Source organism: Macaca fascicularis, chromosome 4 (genome assembly GCF_037993035.2).
Source record: "Macaca fascicularis isolate 582-1 chromosome 4, T2T-MFA8v1.1".
In the NCBI taxonomy this organism is placed as follows: Eukaryota; Metazoa; Chordata; class Mammalia; order Primates; family Cercopithecidae; genus Macaca; species Macaca fascicularis.
In genome coordinates, this window is record NC_088378.1 from 74758753 (window position 1) to 74777294 (window position 18542).

Here is an 18542-nt window from a genome sequence, read left to right on the forward strand (position 1 = left end):
CAGTGACCTAACCCTCCACCTTAAAAAGCTGGAAAAAGAAGAGTAATCACAAGGGAGCATGTAATAAAGATAATTGTTGAGATAAGTGAAATAGAGAGTATAAAGACAGTAGAATAAGTCAACAAAAGTTAGTCTGCTTCTGCTTGCTCAGTAGACATTCCCATGTTGCTGTTCCTCTGTGAACATACTCAACATGTCTAAAATCTTGTCTTCATCATGCCCAGAAGACTGAGGAGTCCTACCATTGTTTTATGTGAGCTGCATTCACAGTCTTTCATACTTCCAAGATGAATTTTTTGGAGTAATCTTTGACTCTTCCCTCTCTGCTCCCCAATTTCACATATTAAACCAGCTGCCTTTTATTCGGTCCTTTCTTTATTATTTTGTTCTCAAAGTTCTCCCTTTAAAAAAAAATGTTCACTCTTTAGCTCCTATCTGGGTTCTTATAACCCTATTCCTAAACAGTTGTGCTAACAGTCTCCTGAGTGATCTTCCGATTTTAGTTTCTCTGACATCCTTAATGCACCCAACACAGTCTTGCCAATTAATCTGTTTTAAACCACCATTTGCATCATTTCTCCCCTCCACAGTCTTTCCTTAGCCTGGCTGTCAAGGTCCTCCACAGTCTTAGTTTTCTACCTACATCTTCCATTAGACTGTTATAAATTACTTCTTCCCCTTTCTCCTGATTAACATTCTCACTCCCACCTTTAATCATGTTGTGTGTATATTTCACTTCATACCTTCGCTTATGGTTCCCACCTAGACAATGTATCTGACATTCATCCATCCACATGGTGTGGCATCCTCTTAAAATTTCCTTAATTGAGCCTCAGTGATTATTACCTTTTCTAAATTTATAGCACCAGCATTCATTTCATTCATTTGCCAATTGTGCCTGTATTGTGATATTTCTTGTATGTTGGCCAGTTTTGATATTTCATTTTTAGATTTATTTAACTTTTTGTATATGTATTTCTTGACTCCTAGAACAAGAATATTAAGCAAATATTAAACATATTAGAAGGGTTTTAATGCTGTGCCTTAATCCTTTCCATTTTGGGTTTAATTCTTGTGGGGTTTTTTGTTGTTGTTGTTTATGTTTGATATATTCTCATACCCAGTAGAAATGCAAATGACAAAGAAAGTCACTTCTAATAAATATATGTGGTTTTAAAGATAGAAGCAAGGTAATTAGAAAGATTATTTGGCTTTTTCATTTGTTTGTTTGTTTGTTTGTTTGTTTGTTTGTTTTTGAGACACAGTTTCACTCTGTCGCCCAAGCTGGAGTGCTCTATCTCGGCTCACTGTAGCCTCCATCTCCTGGGCTCAAGCAGTCCTCCCACCTCAGCCTTCAGAGGAGCTGGGACCACAGGCTTGTGCCACCACGCCTAGCTATTGGCTATTTGGCTTTTTAAGATAGATTGCAGAGTGTGACACTGAATCTTACACAATTATATGTTGCTGTTAATCTGTTTCCCTTTTTAGGATTCAAACCTGATAGCCTTGAGATTTGTATTTCTTAAAAGGAAAATATCTAAACATTGTTAGGCTGTAAGGCATTTTTATTATAACCTTTAAAACAGGAATTTTTTCAAGTTTCATCCAAGGGCAATTTTTTAAGGACTTAGCTATAAATCCTGGGAAATAGATTTTCCTGATGGAATTCTTACCACTGAAATTATTTTAAGTACAACAGACCCACTATTTTAAGATCCCTTAAATTCCAGCTGTCAACCTTCTTACAATGGAAAAAATGAAGTATCATTTCTTCTTCACATTTATTTTTGACAAATGCTTATGTTCTTGTCCTAATTTGTTGAAGGCTAAACATATGTCCATAAGTATTTATAAGACATTGATGCAAATCAGATACATATATTCACATGAGCCCTGAAAGGAAACATACATAGATTTTATGAGAAATTACAATGATAGACATTAATACTTATATTTTTACCATCTACATAATAAAGTTATTTGGATACTTTATTATAGTGGAGTAAACAATGTGCATATTAGACAATTTTTAATTAACTTAATTTTAGTTGTAACATTTCCAATAAATGTTTTCTAACATAGGGCTTTTTTTTTTTTTTTTTTTTTTACTTTTTTCTACCTGGAATGTTAATTCCTAGTATACCTTACAGTGAATTTTCTGGTCAATATAAATACCATGTAAATACAGTTTATAACAGTCTTTTATTTTAGAGGTTTATTTTGTTTGATATGATATATAATTTATTAAGTTTGAACAGATCATTTTAATAAAAGTCCAAATCATAAGTGTTAAAAACAATACTAATTGTATTTATTTGATAATATATAGAAAAAAGTTTTATCACAATTTTTAATAGATTAATGATCCAATAATATCTGAAGAAATAAAGATAAAAATATAAGGCATGTTTTTAATCCCTTGATATACCTGGACCTAGCATGGTAAATGCCAGATTGTTTTTCAACTATTATTATAAAATACAGAATACCCAATTAATGTAATACTTCAGAAATTAAACAGGATTCCTATCAGGGAAATTTACTGAAATGTTTTTTCTAAAGCTTCAGTGGCCAAAAGACAGCAGTAGAATGTGAGAAACTAATTTTGGTTTGTTTTAACGCCTCAGAATGTTACAAATTAATCAAGTGCTACTTAAAGTCTAGAACTCATTAACTTTATAAGTTTTACTTTTCCCATGACAGAGATTAAGTTATAGCATAAAGCTTCTTTAGTCTCACATCAAGCAGGCTGCCATCCCCTCTGTACAAGTGCCCTCTTATCTGCAATTTAGTGAGTTCAGTGTAGGCAGCGATGTGTGCAGTGACATAAAAGTACTAGTTTACTGTTACGTAATGTTTACGTGCAACCAGGTACAGATCCATTCTGGTCGTGTCTTTCCTCTACTCTAGGTAATCTGCTTAGGTAAAGCAGACACTAATAGTTACTACACCTGGAAGAAAAAATATATATGTATGTTTAAAAATACACACACACTCAGCCAACATTCATTTGTTCACGTGCTTTCAGTAAAGAAAAAGAGTACATTATAAGTATTTAATCATTTGTTTCTTATTTTAACAAATCTAAAAGGTAAACTTACAGTCAGTGTTGTTAAGGGTCACAATTACATTTAAGATTTACATATCAAATAAAACTACCGGAGCTGTAACTAAACCCAAGTGCCAGTTAATTGCTGAAAGACATATCTCATATTTAGCTGTACAGATTTTGCCATATTGTTCTTAGGAGAACAAGCAAGCGAGTTATGTGACATGATTGTGTGAGTAAACCATTAGGTAATAGTGTATATCCCCAATAAACTAAAAATCAGCATAAATATGCAAGCAAAATTTAGCAGGCTAAATTTTTTTTTCTTTTTTAACTTTATGTGGAGTGGCTGAGTTTATGGCATTTGTAGAACAGATTGAGATTTGTAATGAAAAGGGAAGCAAAATGGAAAGTATTGAGAGAACAGCAGGGACCATTTGATGTGATTATGAAAGATGTTTCCTTATTCTGTTTTTTTCCTTTGCAATCTAAAAACAGTAGCAGGGGGTTACAAGCAGAGTTCATCGTAGGTTGTCAATCACTGTCATTTAACATTTGCAGGGGAAGATGTCTTTATTCAAGGACAGCTGGGCAAATCAGAGACACAGATTTGCAGTTAGTAGTCTGTCCAGCCTACACTAAATAAACAAGGATAGGGCAGACAAACCAGCCTCTCACATAAAAATATAATGGACTCCACTGACCTTGCTGCCCTCCATTCAGCTTCAATCCCAGTTGCATAAAAGCTTCACTACCCACTTTCAATTTCCTCTAATTACCTACATGATGTAGATAAGAAAATGAACCTTACCGATAGTCAGTGATCACACAGGAAATTAGCTAGACAAGTTGTTTAAAATTAGAGGAGTAATTTGGAGGTAAATAGAATGTCTACTAAGGAAGCAGTGGCTAGAAAGGTTTTTGTTTGCTTGTTTTTAACCAGGGATTGTGATTATTTTACTAGCTCACTCTCTGCTGATCCTGCGATTGCTGCTTTTCTAATTAATCTTAACTGAGTAAAAAGCCTCCTCTGTAAGTATTCTGAAACACCCAGCATAAAATACATGAGGGACGTAAGAGCTAAGTAAAGTGGTGAAGCAAGCATGTAATATTCTAAAGAGCTTAGAGAAACTGTGAACTGGAATTTCAGGAGTACATGACCATGGTATTCACAGGAGAGCCTGGCAGAGCAATTCAGGATTAAATAGCAGTTGTCTTCAGTCTGTCTTCATTTTAAATCTCTTTTCAAGTTCATAATCAAAATACCGTCTCCAAAAAGAAAAGAAAAAAACAACTTTTAATATTTTCTATTCATTCTAAATAATTTAAAATAAATAATATTTTCTATCTTGTTCTTGTGGTTCATAGCACTTGAGTTTTAATTAGAAAACACTATAGGGTTTCAGAGTAATACACTCCATAATGCTTTCTTTTTTTTAATAGAAATGCTGCATTCCAGCTGTATTAATGCTTCTTTTTGCCTGTCTTTCCACACTATTTTGAGTCAGTTCCACTGAGGTGCACTGGAAAGAGCATATTTCTTTATCATGCATTGATGTACTTTTGTGAGCATTTAATTAATATGGATTTAAAAGAAACCTAATTGGAGATTGGAGACTAAAGCTCACAGTATCAAATCTGCAGTTCAAGAGGATACAATTTCAGAATATTTTATCTTTAATCTGACTGTCTCTTGTATTACAAGCACATATTGGTCTTTCACAGAACCAATATTTTCAGTGATATAATCACATATAAATTGGTTACTTGAATAAAATGAATGTACAACTACTAGTAAAGCATAAGTTTTAAAAATCTTGTTTCTTTGAATATTTTAAGAATCATGATATTTTTAAAAGTAGGTTAATTAAATTTTATTTTACATAGTGAAGGACACTTACATAATTATAAGCAAAGATTTACATCTGAAAATAGAACAAAATTCAGTTAACTCTTAAAATTCAGTTAACATCCTTTAGGATATCAGATGTGATTATTATTATTACTATTATTTTTATTATTATATCTAACATTTATAGCACGTCTTACTGTGTTTAAGTGGTTTATAAACACTATCATATTCTGACACCAAACCCAAATTTAAGATAAGAAATTTGGAACCTGGGGAGTTACAGTTACTCCCAGAAGGTCACATAGCTTGGAAGTGGCAGAGCTGAAGATCACCTGTTGTATCAATTCCCAGATCTCGCATTCTCTCCACCACCTCATCCCACACCATGCCGACCCTAGAGATCTATAGTATCTCTAAAGGGATGAATTTCTTACTACCGCATTGTTTGTATTCCCTTTATTTCAAACACTGGAAGCAGAAAAAGAAGAACCCTCAAAGGAAGTAATAGCTGTTGATTAGACCTGTTAATTATAGATAATTTTTAAATATAGAAACTAATATTGATTTGATAATTGATAAACATTTATAAACCAAATGTCAGCCCCTTTGAAGATCTCAAAAGTGTTGTCTGTGTCAAATTTGATAGTGAAAAATGTCCTGTTTACCAAAAGCATATGTTTAATTGTAAAATCAGTGTAGACACTTTTGGATTATGTCTCACTATCAAGTATAGTGTAGATATAACTTACATTTGAAAAATAATATTAAGCCCTTTTAAGAGTATGTTACTATAATAAGTTCCAGTCCCCCCTTTTCAATTCAAATTTGATCCTTAACCTATCTTCCCTCCTTCCTTTTTCTTTTAAAAAAATCATTTTGACTGTCTTTCAATTCAGTCATAACTTCTTCACAGATACCTACATGACCCACTGTTATTATGTGTACCTCTTCCCCATTATATTTGTCCAGTTGCCATTTTACATTCATTTGTGATTAACTTTGATTAAGGTCTGGCTCCCCGACTAGACTGCAGAGTTTCATAAAAGCAGAGGGTCATGTCTCTTTTTGTTTATCATTGTGTATACCTGTCAATAATATATGCTGAATAAATATGTGGTAAACCAGCTACCCAGCACAGTAAGACCTTGTGGTTATTGAAGTACTTTTAATTTTTATTGAAGTGCATATAGTTTTTTGCAAAGAAATTAAGGAGCCCTTAGTTAAGAAAGATTACTTCATGCACTAAGAAAAGGCATCACTGGGTTAAACATTTTAGGAGAGTGACTGTCTGGATAACCTTCATAAAAGGTTTGATGACCCTCTTATTAAACTTAGAAAAATGTCTCTACTGCAGAGCATTCTTTCCAACCCAAAATGTACTCAACTGTTAGCAGTCTCATCTGATACTGATACTACTGGCAGTGGTCAAATACAAAATCCTAGTAAAGAAGGGGATTAATGCAATAAATCACATAAATCTAGCAGAATTAGCATGGTTTAGAAGAGAACAGTAGAGTCACATCTTACATGGAGTTGAAATTCTAACGTAGGGAAATACAACTAAAAGTACTTATGATCAAAGTTACCTGCAAATAACCCCACAAGTACAAGCATGGTCGAGTATAGTTGGCCGTGTTCAGATATGCTATTTCTCTGTGAGTTTAGCACCCCTAAGTTTTCTTCTAGCATTGGAGCAGATCATTGTTTCTTTAGCACCAAATGAAGTAGTTTGCTTACATTTAGAAGGCAAGCCTTATGAAAAATGTATACTTTTGAATACTAGAATAATATTCAGAAAGATGTTCATACTCTCAGAGGTTTCTCTTTCTCTGGGGAAAATGGGAGTGTATTGTATATGTAACTAATTTGACCTACATAGTACTGAAGAAAGTAGATTATCTAATTAATAGAGAATGCTATTAATTAGTGTTTTCATTCAAAATCTGGAGATCCAATGTAGGTTGCAGTACTAAAACAGCTATTGAATTTTCTTCTGATAAAGAATCAGAAGGAATTGGATTTTACAAACAGTAGAAAGAAACATAAAATATGAATAAAGTTTTAGACTATGAAACAGACTTAAAGCTGATTTCTTCTCCTTCCATCACCTCCACCCAATTATCTGGATTCTTGCTCTTTCTTTAAGTGTATTTTGCATACTTGACAGAAAGCTCCTGCTCATGGATGTTCCCAACTTCTCTGCTACTAATAGCATCATCATTCTTCTCATCCCTGAAGCTTAAACTTTAGACGCTCCTTATCTGTTTTCATGGATCTACTCACACTATTTTCTTTGCTTGGAATGCAGGGAATCTCTCCTCTCTCCTCTTCTACAAATTGTTCTAAGCCTAGAACAAATGCCATGTCTTCTGGGAAACTTTCCAACACATCCAAGTTTTCTTCAGTGCTCTTCTCTGTAGAATGTTTTATTCCTCACTTAAAATAATTATTCATTTATATAATTTGTTTCCCTAAATATTATTTTAATTTTCTTGAAGGAATTTTTTTTTTTTTTTTTTTTTAGATTTCTGAGTCATTCTCTTCCTTATTTGCTATTACATTTTTCTTAAACCAATTGGCAAGGGTGGGAAAATAAGTGAACTTTCTGATGGGGACTTTGATGGAGCTTAAACAGGTTGAAATGGGTCAGTCAGCAGGTAGCAGTAGTTCAGTCCTGATTCACCTGAAATCCAAGAATAATAGCACTGTCCTATGTAGCTGATCCCTCATTTTTTGGCAAATGACTTCAAAGAGAAAAGGAAAAAACTAACATGACATAAAAAAGAAAATCAAGTTGACACACAGGGTTAAATAAACATTGTCAATTGCTAATGTGTCAGCATATACTTCTTCCATAACATAGTCCAAAATAGTGAAGACAGTATTCAAAACAGCGTAGAATAGCCATACATTTTTTTATTACCAAGAAAAATAAGGGACATAATTAACAAATATTTATCAAATTCAGTTAAACAGAATGTTCCAAATAATATTCACGATATTTTTTCAGCCTGCTGTATTAAATCTGTTGAAACTATTTTTGCACAACATTTTTCAGTCTCTTGGACTCACCATTTTTCCTCTCATTAGAGGGCCTTTGTATACAGCAGTCCTCCCCAATTATTTGCAGTTTTTCTTTCCAGGTTTCAGTTACCCATGGTCAACCACAATCCAAAAATAGGTACCTACATTACACTAAGCATTTTGAGAGAGAAAGAGGACATTCACAAAATGCCTATTGTAATTTATTATTATAATTGTTTTATGTTATTATTAGTTATTGTTGTTCATCTCTTACTCTACCTAATTTATAAATTAAACTTTATCATAGGTATGCATGTATATATAGGAAAAACATAGTATATATAAGGCTTGTTACTATCCAGAGTTTCATATGTCCACTGGGGTTCTTGGAATGTATCCCCTGTGGATAAGGGAGAAGTACTGTATACTATTCCTAAAATACTCCTCACTTCTCTTTTCATCTAGTTAATATCTGCTCATCCTATGTATCTTAGTTTGAATGTCTTTTCCTTCAGAAAGCCTTCCTAACCTTCCTAACTTGGTCAAATTTCTTTACTAAACTCTGTCACGTTTCTGTGTATCTCTTCCTCATAGCACTTGTCACCATATCAAATTTGCATTTATGTATGTAGTTGATTGAATAATGTCTGTCTGTCACACTAGGGAGCTTGACTGTGCCAGCAGTCTACAATGGCATATGGCAGATACTCAAAAATATTTATTAAATTATTTCATACAAAGTTTTGATATAGGAAGTTTCCTATTAATATAGTCTAAATGTTTTCATAAGGATTTAATACTATTGTCATTGGCCCACTTTTTAGTACTTTTGTAGTATATACTTGGCATGTAATATGGGCACGGGTTTCTGAAATTTTCAGTCAAGCACAAAAACATGCAGACATTATGCATAGATAGCAGAATATTCCAGTTGTTTCATATTACTACATTCCAAATAATGAAATCTCTAAGATTTCCATCGTTAAGTCTTATTTCATAGACAAGAATCCACGAGTACAAGTCAAAAGTTGTCTTATTTTTCTCTATGAACACCCCTCCCACCATGACCACTTCCCTAGGTAGCTAGTAATCTGCTTGCTGTCCCTCTAGATTCATTTGCATTTTCTAGAGTATGATATAAATGAAATCCTAGTGTATGTATTCCTTTTTTTCATTTTTTTTTTTTGGTCCGGCTTCTTTCACTCAACAGAATTATTTTGATGTTCATTCGTGTTCTGGCAAACATCAATCATTAATTCCTTTTATTGCAAAAATTCCATTGTATGGATGTGACACAGTTGTTTACCGTCTCACTTGTTGATGGACATTTAATTTTTTTTCTGATTTTTTTTTTCCGCTTTACAAATAATGCTCCTGCCGACTACTCTGTACAAGTCTTTGTTGTATGGACGTATGCTTTATTTTCTCTTGAGTAAATCCCTAGGAATGGAATAACTAGATCATATGGTGGGTATATGTTTAATTTTTTAAGAAAACATGAGACCCTTTTCCAAAGAAATTGGAACATCTTACATTCCCACCAGCTATGCATGAAATTTCCATTTCTTTCCCATTCTCTCCAACACTTGCTCTGTCACAGTTATTTTAATTTTGGCCATTCTAATTTATATTTTTCTTAAAACTAGTGATATGAGACATCTTTCCATAAAGTATCTGTTAAAGTCTTTTTCCCATTTTTTACTGGGGTGTTTGTTTTCTCATTGTTGAGCTTTGAGAAAACCTTATGTATTCTGGATACAAGTCCTAGATCAGATATATGCTTTGCAGATATTTTCACTCTGTGGCTTATATTTTTAGTATTTTAACAATATCTTTTAAATTTGGTGATGTTCAGTTTATCATTTTTTTTCCTTGTATGGGTCATGTTTTAACTGTCCGATCAAAGAAATTTTTTCCTAATTCTAGATAACAAAGATGTTCTATGTTTTCTTCTGGAAGCTTTAAAGTTTTAGATTTTATATTTAGGTCTATAATACATTTTGAGTGAATATTTCTTTATGGTATAAAATACGGATTGAAGTTGATTCTTTTTTGTCATATGGATACCCAGTTATTCTACTACCACTTCTTGAAAAGACTGTTCTCCCCTGCTTTGCCTTTGAGCCTTGGTCAAAAATTAGTTGCCCATGTATATGTGGGTTATTTTGGGACTCCTTGTTCAATTCCAATATATACTTTTTGCTTAGTGTAGCTTTGTAAGTCATGTAGTGCTCGTGGAGAACATGCTTAAGAATCCATCATGATGGGAAATATTTCATTCTCAAAAAAAAATTATCTTCTTCCTGTTATGGTAGTTCTGAATGCTAGATATTTTTTTCCATGGGATCAAAAGGTACCTAAGTATATGATTGCGAATGAAAAAAATAGGGGACGGAAATTAGGTATTGGCAGTTTTTCCATTTTTAAAGTGTGTGAATTTTTAATATAAATGTGGAAATATAAAGCATTAATGCAAATCAAAATGTTTCAGTGAACAAGTTTCAGCAATTCAGCTTTGTGATAATTATAAATAAACTTGTTAAATTTTTCTGGACAATGCCAGGATTCAGATTTTTTTAAAACAAGTAAATTTCTTATTGACGGCAATGGTGTTTTTTCATTTTTATCATACAGTAGATTCCGTCCATTCACTGTATTTTTCTGAGTTGTCCTACGTGCAAGTATGTTTTTAATGTTGTCTGTCTTGTGTGCTGTTCCTGTAAGTTTGCTATTAAAATACATAAACTATAAAAAAAAAAAATCTTGCAGTGCTAGCTCTTCAGCGTTGGTCTTTTTATCCTGAGTGCGTTTGGCTATTCTAGGTCCTTTACATTTCCATATGAATTTTAGAATCAACTTGTCAATTTCTAACACACACAAAATAGGGCCTGCTACAGCTTCAATTGAAATTGTATTAAATCTATAGATCAATTTGGGAGAATTAAGGTATAACTCTTCATTTAGTTAGATCCTCTTTATTTTTTCTTAGCAGTGTTTTTGTTGTGTTTTGTTTTCAGTGTCCAGGTTTTTATATTTTTATGAGATTCATCTCTAAGTGTACTTCATATATATGATGTTATCATGAATTCCTTTTTTATTTCTGATTGTTGGTTGCAAATATACAGAAAAATACAATCAATTTTTGTATGTTAATCTTGTATCCTACACACTTGCCAAACTTATTTTGTAGATATCATTGGACTTTCTACATTGATGGCCATGTCATCTGCAAATAAAGATAGTTGTACTTCTTCCTTTCCAGTCTAGATGCCTTTATTTCTTATTCTTGCCTGATTGCACTGGCTAGAACCTGTGGTACAATGTTGAATAGAAATAGTAAGAGCAGGCCAGACATGGTGGTTCGCATATGTAATCCCAGCGCTTTGGGAGGCTAAGGCAGGAGGTTGCTTGAGGCAAGGAGTTTGAGGTCACCTCGGCAACATAATAAGATCCCAAGTCTACAAAAAAGATTTTTTTTTAATTAGCCAGGCATGGTGGTGCATGCCTACTCTGGAGGCTAAGGTGGGAGGATAATGAGCCCAGGATTTTGAGGCTACAGTGAGCTATGATTGTGCCACTACACTTCAGCCTGGGCAACAGAGTGAGGCCCTATTTAAAGAGAAGATTTAGTAGTAGTGGTGAAAGCAGAAATTCCTGTTTTGTTCCTGATCTTAGGGGAGAAACATTCAGTCTGTCACTATTAAATGTTAGCCATAGATTTCTCAGAAGTGCCATTTATGGCCAGAGCTGTGGCTCACGCCTGTAATCCCAGCACTTTGGGAGGCTGAGGCTCATAGATCACAAGGTCAAGAGATCGAGACCATCCTGGCTAACACGGTGAAACCCTGTCTCTACTAAAAATAAAAAAATTAGCCAGGTGTGCTGGCATGTGCCTGTAGTCCCAGCTACTTGAGAGGCTGAGGCAAGAGAATTGCTTGAACCCGGGAAGTGAAGCTTGCAATGAGCTGAGATGGTACCACTGCACTCCAGCCCGGGCGACAGAGCAAGGCTCCATCTCAAAAAAAAATGAAAAAAAGAAAAGACGTGCCATTTATGAGGTTGAGAAAGTAACCTTCTTTAGTTTGCTGAGAGTTTTTGTTAAGCATGGATGTTGAACTTTGTCCGATTTTTTTTTCTGTATGACTGAGATAATGTTGTTTTTCTTTTAAAGTTTATTTATAAGATGAATTATATTTATTGATGTTTGAGTGTGTAACCAATCCTGCATCCCCAGAATAAACTTCATTTGGTCATGATGTATTATTCTATTTATATATTGTTAAATTTGCTAAAATTTTGTTTAGAATTTTTACATTTATGAGAGATATTTTGTGGTTTTCTTATCCTTTAATGTTATTGTCTTGTTTGGGCATACGGACAGAACTGGTGCCATCAAATTAGTTGGGAAATATTTCTTTCTCTTTGATGTTCCAGGAAAGTTCTTACAGAATTGGTTTTAATTCTTTCTTAAATATTTGATAGAATTCACCAGGAAAGCTATCAGGGCATGGAGTTTTCTTTTTTTTTTTTTTTTTTTTTTTGAGACGGAGTCTCGCTCTGTCGCCCAGGCTGGAGTGCAGTGGCCGGATCTCAGCTCACTGCAAGCTCCGCCTCCCGGGTTCACGCCCTTCTCCTGCCTCAGCCTCCCGAGTAGCTGGGAGTTTTCTGTGTCAGAAGATTTTTACTACAAATTGAATTTCTTTAATACATGTAAGGATTTTCAGGTTATTTCTTCTTGAGTTTTCTATTTCTTCTTAATGTTTTGTGTCTTTCAAGCAGTTTATCTATTTCATCTTAGTTTTTATAGGTAAAGGCATAAAGCTGTTCATATTATTTTTTAATTATTATTTTAATATCTGTAAAATCTGCAGTTATGTCACCCCTCTTATACCTGATACTGATGTATGTCTTCTCTCCTTTTTCCCTGATCTGTTTGCTAGAGGAGTATCAGTGTTGTTGATCTTAAAGAACCAGCTTTTGGTCTCATTTGTTTTCTCTATTGTATTTGTTTCCTATTTCAATGATTTTCACTTTAATTTTCATTCTTTCCTTTCTTTTGCTTATTTGGACTTAATTTACTGTTCTTTTTCTAGTTTTTTAAGGTGGAAACAAAAGTCACTTATTTGAGACCTTTCTTCAATTCTAATATAGATGTTTAGTTTTATAAATCCCTCCTAAGTACTGTTCCAGTGATGTCCCACAAAATCTGAGACATTATGTCTTTATTTTCATTCATGAATGTGCAAAATACTTTCTCATTTCCTGTTTTATTTTTTCTTTCAATCATGAGTTAGAGGTGTACTACTTAGTTTCTAAATATTTGGGATTTTCTAGAGATCTGTCGTTGGTTTCTCATTTAATTTGCTTGCAGTCAAAGTATCACTTAAAATTTGTTTTTATGGCCCGCTAATATGATCTCAGTAAATAGTCTCTGTGTTCTTGAGAATAAATATATTCTACTGTTGTTGGGTTGTGTGTTTTATAAATGTCAATCAAGTCAGCTTAGTTTACAGTGTTGTTCAATTCTATATTCTTGCTGATTTTTTCGACTTGTTTTAGTGATTATTGAAAGATAGGTATTGATATCTTCAGCAATACTGTTTTGTTTTTTTCTATTTCTCCATGTACTTCTATACTTTTGTTTTTCATGGATTTTGAAGCTGTTATTCAGAACATAAATGTTTCAGATTGTTATGTCCTTCTGATTGACTCCTTTAGAGTTATGACGTTACCATCTTTATCCATGATGATAATCTTTGCTCTGAAATCTACTTTGTCTGAAATTAATATAGCCACTCTGCCTTTCTTTGAACTACTGTTAGCATAGTATATCTTTTTCTATTCCTTTACTTTTAACATATTTGTCTCTCTATACATTAATATGTACATATCTACACATACATACATGTATTTATACATGTATATTAGTGTGTGTTTGGTAGTAAGCAAACATATATAGTTGGCCCTCTGTGTCTATGGGTTCTGCATTCATAGATTCAATCAATTGCAGATCGAAAATATTCATAAACCAAAAAATGGCTGCATTTGTACTGAACATGTATAGACTTTTCTTTGTTGTCGTTATTCCCCAGATGATACAATATAACAATTATGTACATAGTATTTACATTGTATTAGGTATTATAAGTAATCTAGAGATGATTTAAAGTATACAGGAGGATATGTGTAAGTTATATGCAAATATTACACATTTTATATAAGAGACTTGGATATCTGGATTTAAGTATCTGCAGGGGGTCCTGGAACCAATCCTCCATGGATACCAAGGGACAACTCTAGTTGGGTCATGCTTTATTATGTAGATAATGTCTGACTTCAACTGGAGTTGTTTAGACCATTTACATTTAATGTGACTGTTGATATGCTTAGGTTTAAGTATATAATCATATTTGTTTTCCAGAGATTGTTGTTGATTTCTAATTTAATTTCATTATGATATGAAAACATACTTCACATGCTCCGTGTAAAGTATGTTCTTTATATTTTTGTTCTTTATTTTTACCTTCATGTGGATTAATTATTTATTTTTAAAACATTTTTTATAGATTCAGGGTGGTAGCTGTGCAGGTGTGTTACATGGATGTATTGTGTGGTGGAGTTAGGTTTCCATTGTACCCATCACCCAAGTAGTGAGCATTGTACCCAATAAGTAATTTTTCAATTCTTATCTCGCTCCCACTCTTCTTCCTTTTGGAGTCCCCAGTGTCTATTAATTCTGCGTGTATGTGTGTCCATGTATACCCATTGTCTAGCTCCCACTTATATGTGAGAACATGTGGGATTACATGTTCTCCAGCTCCATTCATATTACTGCAGAAGACATAATTTCATTCTTCTCATGGCTGCATAGTATTCCATGGCGCATACCACATTTTCTCTATTCAGTTATCCATTGATGGACACTTGGGTTTATTCCATAACATTGCTATTGTGAATAGTACTACAATAAACATACAAGTACAGATACCTTTTTGATACAATGATTTTTTTTTCTTTGGAGCTGCCCAGTCAAGGGGTAGTTAGTTCCGTTTTTAGTTCTTGGAGAGTAGATTAGTTACTTCTTATCCTCTATGATGAGTTACTAACTGTAACTCTTGCATTTTGCTATTTTAGTGATTGCTTTAGGATTTATGGTGTACATTTTTAACATCACAGTTTATCTTCAAATGATATTATAAGACGTCATGTATCATAAGAGAACCTCAGAATATTATACCTCTGTTTCTCCCCTACCAGAAATTATGCTATTGTGTCATATATCTTACTTTTGCATGTATTGTAAACTCCATAATGTGTATTTATTATTTTTGTTTAAACAATCATTTTGTATTCAGTGATATTAAAATAGTAATAACAAATTATTACATATTTATCCATGAAATTACCACTTTTAGTGCTCTTCATTTCTTTGTGTAGATCCATATTTTCATCTGGTATAATTTGTCTTCTGCCTGAACAATGACTTTAACATTAAGCGCATCAGCTGAATTATTTCAGTTTTTGTATGTTTGAAAATTCTTCACTTCTGAAATATTTATTTTCGCTGAATTTTAGCATTCTAGATTGACAGTTGTTTTTGTTTTCCTTTTTTTATTTATTGTTTTGTTTTTTTTGTTTGTTTTTTTGTTTGTTTGTTTTTTTGATGGACTCTTGCTCTGTCTCCAGAGTGCAGTGCAGTGGCGCCATCTTGGCTCACCGCAACCTCTGCCTCCCAAGTTCAAGTGATTCTCCTGCCTCGGCCTCCTGAGTGGCTGGGACTACAGGCGCGCGCGACCATGCCCAGCTAATTTTTGTAATTTTAGTAGAGATGGGGTTTCACCGTGTTGGCCAGGATGGTCTCAATCTCGACCTCGTGATCCGCGGACCTCAGCCTCCCAAAGTGCTGGGATTACAGGCATGAGCCACCGCGCCCGGCCCGACAGTTGTTATTCTTACAGTAAATTAAAGATGTTGCTTCACTGTTGCCTTATGGCATTATTTCTGATGAGCACCTTGCTTTCTTATCTTCCTTCCACTGTATATAACATACTGTTTCCTCTGGCTGCTTTTCATATTTTCTATTTATTACTGATTTTGAGCAATTCATTAGTGATTAATTATGGTTGTATAGTTTTCAGTTTTCTTTGTTTGAGATTTGTTGAATTTCTTGAATCTATAGATTTATAGTTTATATCAAATTAGAACTTTTCCAGTGACTATTTCTTCAAATTTTTTTCTGCCTTTCCTTCCACACTGTGCATTGGGCCACTTGAAGTTGTCTCACAACTCATTGATGTTGTGTTGATTTTTTTAATTCTTTTTTCTGTTTGTATTTCATTTTTAATAGTTTCTATTAATGTCTTAAAGTTTATGAATTTCTTCTTCAATATGTATTCTTCCATTAATAAAATTCATAAAAAACAAAATGTCTGAGATGAAAAATCTCATCTCCAGAAATTTTCATCTCTAGAAATTTGAATTGAGTAGTTGTCAGTAACTTTTTAAATATGTAAAATACAGTTGCAACAACTGTTTTCTTTGTCTGCTAATTCTAAGATCTATGTCACTCGTAAGTTTTCATTGACTGATTATTCTCCTTGTTATAGATCCTCTTTTCCTGCTTTTTTGCATAGTTGATAATCTTTAATCGGATGCCATACATTGTGAATTTCACCTTCTTGAGTACTATATTTTTTGTATTCCTATAAATCTTCTTGAGCTCTGTTCTGGAATGCAGTTAATTTACTTGGAAGCTGTTTGATCATTTTAGGTGTTGCTTTTTTAATTTGCTTGGCAGGCTAGAGTAATATTTGTCCTAGAGCTAATTACTCTCCACTACTTAGGCAAGGCTGTCTTCATCGCCTCAATACAGGGAGTCCTCTAGATGTACCTGGATTTCCTCTCACTACACCACAGTATGGTAACTCTCCATGCAGTAAGCTGAGGCAATGCTAAGGCTCACCTGGTTTGTTTTCTATGTATCAGGGATCATTGTCTTTCATAGTTTTATGTTCGGCATCTTGAAGACCACTGTTTCATAGGTTTTGTCTTTTTTTTTTTTTTTTTTTTTTTTTTTTGAGGAAGGGGCAGTTGCAGTAGGAGGATAAATCCAGCCCCTGTTTGAATATTAACATATCCAATTAATGCTATGTCTGATGTAGGATTCATATCAACATCCATGGACAATCTCAAATAACTACATATTTGGAAAATATGATTTTTGTTTCACAACAAACACTAATAAATAGATCAGTCTATTTTTTAACACAACAGTTCTAGTTTCGCTTGTAGGTTCAATTGGCACTTATTGACTGATATCATGCAGACTACTTTTCACTACTGTACCCTAAAAATCTAAGATGGAAAATCAAAACATTCCAGAACAATCTGACTCTGTGTGTGATCTAATTGGTTACAATAAATAGTAAGTTAATTCTGCTCTTTACCCTTTTCTCATCTTGCCAGTCTTGTCCTTGCCCCTTTCTCCAGCCCGGTCTTATTTCTTCCATTCATTCAGAAGATCTTAAATTAAACATCACTTTTTCAGAAAGCTGTCCCTCGCCCTCTAAAATAAGAAGGTCCCCCAAACTGAATTTTCATTCAACACTCTGTACTTTTACTGTATCATAACATTTATTACACTTTATAGAATTTTTTTATCTACCTTCCCTGATGAACTCTCAATTTCTGGTTCACTGCTGTGGCCCCAGTGTCATGCATAGTGTGTGATGACTAGTAAATACTCTATTATTTTTGTTGACTGTAAATACAAAGGAACATTCATGAATTTCACATAGATTGTACCTAACTCACTATCACTAATACATTGCTTATGATAGTATTGAACAAGCAAAATTCTAAGGGATATAGTTATTGTATGATTTTTCTGAGCCATGTTTTAAATGTCAGTAGAACTAAGAAGTACATTAATTATACTTTGATCCAACCATGTGGGGCTTTTTTTTTTTTTCAGGATGCAGAAGAGTATACAGATTTACCCGTGAGACACAATGAAGATCATATGAATAGTGAACTGGCAAAATGTCTTCCCATTGAATTAAATCCTCATTCATTTGACAGCCCTCACACCAAAGCACATCTCCTACTACAGGCACATCTCAGCCGAGCCATGCTACCCTGCCCAGATTATGACACTGATACCAAAACAGTCTTGGACCAAGCTCTCAGAGTATGTCAGGTATGAAAGTCACTTCTAATATCTATGTGTGTTTTCTCCCATCATTCCTGCCCTCTTTTTGCTAGTTTTAGGATAAAATGTACTTGCATTTAACAACTTTATGGTATCATTGTTGAGAAACAACTGGTTGATCATACCGAGAATTTCCAAAGTAAAAACAAATATAAATGAAATAAGATGACAGTTTTAGTCACCCATTCTACTAAAACATATTGAAGGCAAACTATGTGCCAGATACTTTTCTAGGCACTGAGCATATAATAATGAACAAGACAGAAGAGTCCCTTCTATTATGGACTTTCACTCAAGTTGGGGAAGACTGACAATTTAGAATATAAATTAATAGGTAATAACTGGCATTTTTAAATAACTGCTTTAAAAAAATAAAGAATGGTAAAATAAATAAAGAGAAAGATGGA

General features: G+C 33.6%; 1 protein-coding gene across 8 annotated transcripts in view; it reads left to right on the top strand.

Moving 5' to 3' along the window:
* Window positions 1-18542, top strand: part of ASCC3 (activating signal cointegrator 1 complex subunit 3) — a 372625-nt gene that overhangs the window by 321810 nt on the left and 32273 nt on the right. For all 8 annotated transcript variants that reach the window (XR_012433590.1, XM_005552273.4, XM_074037396.1 and 5 more), the window contains one exon: window positions 17899-18123. Coding sequence is in view for 7 of the 8 variants with exons in the window: in XM_005552273.4 (XP_005552330.3) it covers window positions 17899-18123 (225 nt within the window). In the remaining variant the exon portion in view is untranslated. The remainder of the gene's footprint in view (window positions 1-17898; window positions 18124-18542) is intronic.